At 42.5% G+C, this 8,937-nt stretch overlaps 1 protein-coding gene across 1 annotated transcript; it reads right to left on the minus strand.

Annotated features, from left to right (window-relative positions):
- Positions 1 to 952: 952 nt before the first annotated feature.
- Fpr1 (formyl peptide receptor 1) lies at positions 953 to 2,041 on the minus strand. Its single transcript, XM_035449559.1, has one exon. It carries the CDS (start codon positions 2,039 to 2,041, stop codon positions 953 to 955), a length of 1,089 nt encoding a protein of 362 aa, XP_035305450.1.
- Between the last annotated feature and the right edge of the window lie 6,896 nt (positions 2,042 to 8,937).

Here is an 8,937-nt window from a genome sequence, read left to right on the forward strand (position 1 = left end):
CTAGAGAAGACAGAAATTTCTCAAAGGATGAATTAGTAATGGTTGGAAGATATTTAAATGAATCTTTAAAATCCTTAGCCAGCGGGAAACTTCATATTAAAACTATTTTGAGGTTTTATCTTACTCTAGTCAGAGTGGTCAGGATTAAAAGAACACAAATAACACAAATCATGGCATGTGTGTGGTGGTGGGGTGGGTGGGTGACACTTAACTCACTGCTGTTGAGGGTAAAGCCTGGAGTACCATTCTGGGGTCATTCACTTTGAATCAGGTACCTCAAATACCAGCTTCTACACAAACTGGACAAATTTGGTTGGAGGTACATGGAGAGACATAAATGAAAACACTGGTCTTTTTTTTTGTTTTTTGTTTTTTGGGTTTTTTTTTTTTTTTTGGCTTTTCAAGACACCATTTCTCTGTGAAGCTTTGGAGCCTGTCCTCGAACTAGCTCTGTAGACCAGGTTGGCCTCAAACTCACAGAGATCCACCTGCCTCAGCCTCCCAAGTCTTGGGATAAAAGGAGTGTGCCACCAGAAAACACTGGTCTTATGATGATAAGTGGTATGGCAAATATTTCAACACAAGGGATCAGGAAATTGTGTAGCTCAAGAGTCTTTCCCCTTCCTTCTTCATTATCTAAAGGAAACATACACCTATTACCCACAGAAGGACGCTTAAGAAAATTTGCAGGTTTACAGCCTGTGAGGGGACTGGAAGTAGACAGCATTAGTAACAGCGCTATAGCCTTAGCTGTCATTTGTAACTATCTCAGACCAACAAGAAAATGTATATTATTTTTGTCTTTTCTCTTTATTGATCTGTTGAGGTAACAAAAATCTAAAAAGTCTTCTCAAGTTTTTCTATTGAGTGTGTAGCTTGAAGGTCGACAGGGAATGTTTATTATAGCACAGGGGAACTCAAAGCAGACAAAACTTGAGTTGGAGCCCTCTCTTCACTTTGCCTGTTCACTGTCTTCAGAAGGTAACGAGGAATTGTTGCCCAAGTTGATGCCTGTGTTGCTGGTCTGGCCTGAGTCCTCACTCAAGGCCCTCTCTAGACTTGCAGGCAGGGAGTGGATTAGTCTCTCTCTGAAGTCCTGGCCCATGAAGACATAGAGCATTGGGTTGAGGCAGCTGTTGAAGAAGGCCAAGGAGCTTGTGACGTTCACTGCAGTTGTGAGGCCTGGAGTCATGCTGCGTTCACTGACTCTGAATATTGTGGATATGAGGGCTACTACCTGAAATGGGCACCAGCAGAGGAAAAAGGCAGCCACGACAAAAGAGAGGACCCGCAGGGGACGGCTGGATTTGATCAGGCCTTGCCTGTGGATTTTAGTGGCTATGAGCCCATAGCAAATGGCAACAATGGACATGGGTGTGCTGAAACCAATAATGAATCTGATAATTCCTCTGATGGTAAGCATGGTGATGGCCACCTTTTTCTTCTCTACAGGATCTTTGGTCCAAGGGGAGAAGTCAAAAGAGCAGGCTGTTTTCCCTGGCCCAGGTTTATTAGGGATCGTGGTCAGACGAATGATAACTGGCAAGGTAAGGAGAAAAGCACAAATCCAGGGTCCGATAATTACTTTCTTGGCCAGACTCACGGTTCTGTGGTTCTGAGCCCAGACTGGATGCAGGACACAAATACAGCGGTCTAGCGCAATGAGGGCGATCAGGAACACACTTCCAAACAGGTTTATGTCTACTATGGTAAATACGAACTTGCACATGAACCAACCAAATGGCCATTGTCCTCCCATGGCCTTAGAGGCGATAAAAAACGGCAGCGTGGAGGTAAAGCAGAAGTCAGCAATGGCCAGGTTCAAGTAAGAGATGGTGGTGACTGTGCGGACCATTCGGAAGCCGGCCACCCAGATCACGAGCCCATTGCCCAGCACTCCAAGGACGAAGGTGATTCCAAACATCAAGTATGAGAAGACATTCAGAGCCGTGTAGCCAGCAGATACTGACTGGCTTCTTGCAGATATATTCATGGAGTTCGCTGCAGACAAGTTCATGAGGAGAGAGATGTTGGTGTCCATCTTGTTCACTCCTAGAACATTGAGAAACAGGAATGTTTATTTATTTATTTATTTATTTATTTATTTATTTATTTAACCAACCTTTTCTTTTCTCCTCAAGACAGGGTCTCAGGACACATCCTTTTCTAGCCTAGAACTCTCTCTATAGACAAAAGTGGCTGCAATCTCAGGGAAATCTGCCTGCCTCTTTCTCTTGAGTGCTAGGATTAAGGGCAGATGCTACTATGCCTGTCTTCATTTTTTTCCAGTTTTCATGAGTGCGTGTTTTCTTTTTATGTATGAGTGCATGCATGTCTGTGATGCTTCTGCACATATGTGGAGCCCTAGGGTTGATGTCAGGCTTCATACTTTACTACTCTCCACCATATTCATCAAGACGGGGTCTCTCAATCAAACCCAGAGCTCACAGCAATGACTAACCTTGTTAGGTAGATTGGCTCTCTATTCTTTCTGAGACTGGAATTATAGGTGAACCACTGAGCCCAAATGACATTTACATGGGTTTCTGGGGATTCAAACTCTGGCCTTCACAGTTGTATATCAGCACTTTAAACCGCTAACCAATCTCTTCAGGACCTAGTTTTGAAAATACCAAAAAAGGAGGCAGTTTTCCTTGTCTTTATTGCTGTACCCAATCTATTTTCCCTCCCAGTCCCTCATATCCAAGCTAGAGCAAGCTCACCATCCCCTGACATGCTTACCCATGTTTTTAATTGCTTATCAGATAGGGGAAGGTTATGCTTATATTTCCACAATTGCTAATATGCGCTCTACCCACAAGGGAACCACTTGGCTGATGTAGATCATTAACTTGCAAGAGGAAAAGCAACAAAACAAGACAAAAACAAAAACTGGGTGAATGGTATGCAAATAAAATTTGTGTTTAGCACTTCAGTATATGATCAAGCCAACAGGACAGGTCAATATTCCAGCAGGCAGCTCTCAATGGACTGTTAGGAACAGGAGAGGACATGGTGGCAGAGGGGTGTGTTCTGGGTGATGTTAAGAGGGCAAGACTGTGAGGATGATTGTGCTTGCAGATGTTGAAGAATAAATAAAGTTATGGTTAAAAAAAAAAACTTGTGTTTGGGGCTGGAGAGATGGCTCAGAGGTTAAGAGCACTGACTGCTCTTCCAGAGGTTCTGAGTTCAATTCCCAGCAACCACATGGTGGCTCACAACTGTTATCAGATCTGGTGCTCTCTTCTGGAGTGCAGATATACATGGAAGCAGAATGTTGTATACAATAAATAAATAAAATATTTTTTAAAAACTTGTGTTCAAACAGAAGTTGTGCTAATTTCTATAGCAGCAATTTTCATTATAGGTTGAATATAAAGACAACCTGCCCTAGTTTGCTTCCCAACAGCAATTTGGGAAGTAAGGGGATTATTTCAGTTAATATTTTATATTCCCATAATGAAGGGAAGTCAAGGTTGGAACCTGGAGGCAGGAGCTGAAGCAGAGGCCATGGAGGAATGCTGCTTTTTGGGTTGGTCTTGTGGATTGTTCAGCGTGCTTTCTTATACAACACAGGCCCACCCACTGAAGGGTGGCACCACACACAGTAAGCTGAGCCCTCCTATGTCAATTATTTTTTTCTTTTTAAGATTTATTTATTTATTACATATATAGTGTTCTGCCTGCACACCAGAAGAGGACACCACATTTCATTATCCATGGTTGTGAGACACCATGCATGTGGTTGCTGGGAATTGAACTCAGGACCTCTGGAAGAGCAGTTAATGCTCTTAACCTCTGAGCCATCTCTCCAGCCCTCCTACATCAATTATTAATCAAGAAAATGGCACACAGACTGATCTCCAGGACAATTTGATCGAGGCAATTTCTCAGTTGAGGCAAGATTTATCGTCACAGCTACCTCTTCCCAGATAACTCTAGCATGTGTCTAGTTGAGGAAAACTAAACAGACAAATTGGACGCCCAAAATGTGATACTTCCATTTGATATATAGGTTTCAGACATAAAAGGGAATGAAACACGCTGATTGTGGTAGCCTGTAATCACAGCTTTTTGGGGTTCTATGACATGAGGTTAGCTAAATTTGAGGTCTTCATTCCATAGGATATACAATGAGACACTTTTCCTAAAAAGTAAAACAAAATAATGAAGAACTAATACATGGTAGAACAGATACACTTTAAAGGCATAGAACAAAGGAATCCAGATGCAAAATGTCATATGATGTGTTATTCAGCTTATAACAAATACCCATGAAGAAACAGCATGTTAGTGGGTAAGGAAGCCTCACGGAGGGGGAGAGAAGAATTATTGCTCAAGGGGTATGGAATTTGTTTTCTTTTGAGTGATGCAATAATTCTAGAATTAGATAGGGGTATGGCTGCAAAACATTTTAAATGCCCTTAATGACATTTAATTTTCAAGTGGTAAAATTTAAGCTGGGTGTGGTGGGGGTGTACCCTTGTCACCTCAGCTCTTGGGAGACAGGGTCAGAAAGATCTGTGACTCTGTGACTGGCATGGGCTACATAGTGAGTTTAAAACCAGACTGAAAGGCATGGCAAGACCTTGTCTCAAAAACTAAGGTTGGTGGCCTTTTCATGCAAGCACCAACACACAAGAAAAAAAGTATCAGGTGGATTTTTTACGTGTATGTTACCACAACAAAAAAATATGGTGTGTGGACATTAGGAAACTGTCAGAAGATAGCTTCGGTGGCCCAGAGAGACCACCATAAACATATCAGTCTGCATAAAGCACTTCTTTACACACCTACCTCCCTCCTTCCTGGGGCTTCAATAGATACTCCTCTCCTCTGCTCAGAGGAGGCATTTGCATGACTATGGCTGCAGGCGACATTTCTGAAATTGTCTCTTTATACTATTTCTTTTATATTTGATTTTATAACATAATCCTATCACTTCCCTTTTCCTTTTCCTCCCTCCAAACCATCTGTCCCATATGCTCCCCCACCCCGCTCTCTTTTAAATGCATGGCCTCTTTTTTCATTAATCGCTGTTATATCACACACACCTGTGCACCCAAACACATAGAAACACACTCACAGTCCTAAATACAACACGTGACTTGTAAATATATTTTCAAGGCAAACCATTTTGTATTGAACAACCAATTGAAATTAGCTTTTAAAAATCAATTTTAAACTATTTTTAATTAGGTATATATGTGTGTATCTGTGTGTGAATATGTGCAAGGGTGCAGATGCCCAAAAAGGCCAGAGATGATGGACACAAGTTGTGACCTGCCTGGTTTAAGTGCTGAGAACTGGATTCAGTTCCTCTTCAAGAGCAGCAAGCACTCTTAACCACTGAGCTGTCTCTTCAGCTGCTTATCTAGATTATCTTGGTGGTAGGAAATAATGTTCTCTCCTTTTATGAGATCTTCTCAAGACACTTGAGGGTGGAAAAGGGCAAGAGAGAAATGAGTCTTCCAAAGTGTGGTGGATATGAGATTTTGCTGGATTAAGTAGGCAATATGTTGCTCATGTCAAAAATGGCTTTCCCTAATAGTAACCGTGGACTTCCTTAAATGGCAGGGGTGGTAGGGGGCGGGTAAAATTAGTTAATAGCCTTGGATGTGGAGTCAGTGATTGACAGGTAGCATGCACTGAATAATAACAGGTGTGTGTGTGTGTGTGTGTGTGTGTGTGTGTGTCCATGAATGTCCATGCGGAGGTCAATGTCAGATGTCTTCCTTGATTATTCTTCACCTTATGTTTTTGAGACAAAGTCTCTCACTTAACTTAAGGCTACACTGCATGGTCAATGAGTTCCAGGTATCTGACCATCTGCTCTCCTGACTTCCAGTGCTGAAGTTGAAGACCCATGCTCCTGCACTTTGCTTTTATGTGGGTGCTGGTGATCTGAATACAGATTGACTTTATTAGCTGAGCCATCTCTTCAGCCAGAGGTTTTACTCCTTTTATCACTGACACTTGTGAAAATGAGAAAACAGACCTGAAACATTAACTTTTTATAGTCACTCAGTCTCTCGGTCTGAAATTCCAGCAAAGGTCTTTTCCTGACCCAGCTTTTTCTGACCTTGCAAATACCTTCATTTTAAGAGGGGCTGACTCACATAGTATCAACTCCAATTTGAGGCAGGGAAACAGCAACAGTGGCCATCAGGTTTGAAAGTCTATGAAGGAAGTAGCTTTCCAGGCCTCGTTAATAGTGTTTATAGCCCTTGATGCAATTATTGAACCAATAGCTGTTGCTGGCGGTTCTCTCCAACCAGCTTGGTCTCAAAGCTACCTTAACACCAAAAAAGCACACATGGGTGCTATATTAATTATTAAACTGTTGGCTGGTGGCTAGGGCATCTTATTGGCTAGCTCTCTTTTAATTATTAACCCATAACTACTAATCTATGTATTTCGAATTGGTGTTGGCTTACCCAAGAATGCTCAGACCCATTACTCCTTTTGTGGTCTACATGGTTACTCTCTTTGGCGGGATTTCTCTGACTGCCTTTGCCAGAATTCTCCTCATCCTAGTCTGGTAGTCCTATCCTTCCTGCCTGGCCACTAGCCAAACAGTGTTTTGTTCATTAACCAATAAGAGAAACAGATATACAGAAGGACATCCCCCATCAAATAGTGAATTAGAACCAATTCTTTCCCATCTCCTCCTTGCTCCCTGCTCCCTGCTCCATTTCCCCCTTCCTTCCCCTCCTCTTATTCCACATAAGTTCTTTTGTATTCCTCATTGACCTGGAACATTCTGTGAAGAACAGGCTGGCCTTGAACTTGTAACAGTCCTCTTGCCTCTGCTTCACAAGTGGTAGGACTATAGGTGTGTGCTATCAAGCCTAAATAGTTCTCCTTTCCTTCCACTCTCCTCCTCTTCTTCCTCTGTTTTGCTTTTGTCTTTTAAGATAAGTTTTCATGAATCCCAAACTTGCCAAGTATAGACTTAAATAAACTTCTTGTCTTCCTTCCTCTACTTTCCAAATTCTGGGATTGCAGGTATGCACAATACTCAGTTTACGTGATCCTGGGTTTCGAATCCAGGTTTTGTATGAGAGACACATGCTTTTCCTGCTGAGCTACAGCCCCAACCCTGTGATTCTCTTTATGTCTTTAAAGCACCCAAAGAACTGCCTAAAATCACATCTGTAGCTCACATTATTATTGAATTTCAATGCTTATGGTTTCAGAAACAATTTGCAAGTGACTCCTATTTTCTCACCTTCCACCAGCTACCAAGCACCAGCTGGGCTGAGGGCTGTTTGTTCTCAAGATTCTCTGAGGCAATGATTAAAAGGTTTACAGAATGAACAAGGAAGATTTTTCAGTGACAGGTCAGAACATGCAAGAGCAGAAGAACAATGAGAAATGGCCCCACCTATGGTTGGAGGTGGAAGAATGTGGTTTGGGTCGAATTGGAATGTTGTTAGCCACCATTTAGAGAGGGCTTTAAACCTGTCAGTCACTGTACCACATCATCACCCTCTTCAGACCCTGATAAAATGAACCAAGATTAGCAGTTCCAGAGGAGGCAGAGACAAATTCTGCAACAGAATCCATGAAGCCTGTGGGACCTGTCTGCTTGCAGGCTCAGCACTGCTCTCATGTTTGCCCTTTTCCTAAAATTTCCTATGACTTGTTAGAGCAATTTTGTTCCTTCAGTATTTTGTTTAAAGCTTTGAGCCTTTTCCCATTCACCCAAACACAGCCCATGCCTCCTCTGGTCCAGCACAGCCACTGCCCTCCACACTCCTGACAGATCTTCTCTGGCCTTACATCAATAACCAGAAGACAAGTATCCCAGCCTAAGACATTCCCTTCACAACCTACTTTTTCCAGGAGTGCTATCCCTGACTAGTGCACATTCAGCACTTTTTCTTGATTCCTCGCAATGAATGAGCACACCAATCTGCTCTAGACCATTGTATCTTTAATGCAAGTTATTATTCACTTCCACGGCCCCTTTTAATTCTCAACCATGCCTTTGACTTTCTCTTGCAGCAAAACATCATGAAAGAATGCTGTCTGTGGCTGTATTCACCTTTCTATCTTATGTTGTCCCATAATTGAGCTTTATTTATTTATTCCTTTTCTTTCTTTTTATCTTTTTAGACAGGCTTTCATGTAGTCCAGGCTGACCCTGAACTTAGCCAAGGATAACATTAGACCTCTGCTTCTCCTGTCTCTCCAACTCTGATATTGAGATTGCAGGGGTGTGCCACTGTGTGTTAGAGATAGAACCCAGGCTTTGTGCTTTTTAGGTAAGCATTCCTCGAACTAAACCACATCCCAGCCCTCTATTACACAGGTCAAACTCTGCTCTACCACCAGTCTTCTGATTGCAACCTCACCATATTGGGCAGATCCCTAGGCAAAGTTTTCTCACCTGCACTTTGCAACAGCTGTGGGCCTTCTTCTGGACAGCTCAGATCTCTTGGAGAGAGTGGCCTGTGTCTAATGGCCTCAACAGAAATATACAAAGGGGTGGGGGAGGCGTAACAGAGCAGAAATGTATTGGGAAACAGGAAACAGGAACCCAGGATTTCCTGTGATTTGCACTGACCTGAGGTAATACCCAAATGACTTTTTTTTTTTTAAAGCATTTGGTGATTGGACTGGATCCTTCTAGAAACTCAAGAGCCTGAAAACCTTCCTCTGCTTCATCTTTGGTGGTATACAGAGGTCCAACCTTCTCTGTATCAGAGGTGAAGGGATCTGGGTGTTAGGAGCCTTCTCAGCATAAGGAAAGGGGAGGAGGCTGTGATAAGGTGAACCTATTGGAAAACAGTGAAAGGCAGAGATGGAGAGAGAGAAAGAGAAACTAGAGACCCAGATAGAGGAAGATAAATGTGAATAATTCAGATCGTCAGAGAGGATCACACATTCTACACTTAGTCACAGTTGCCAAGGCCAATACCATAACTGCCC

Source organism: Cricetulus griseus, chromosome 9, assembly GCF_003668045.3.
Source record: "Cricetulus griseus strain 17A/GY chromosome 9, alternate assembly CriGri-PICRH-1.0, whole genome shotgun sequence".
NCBI classification, from domain to species: domain Eukaryota; kingdom Metazoa; phylum Chordata; class Mammalia; order Rodentia; family Cricetidae; genus Cricetulus; species Cricetulus griseus.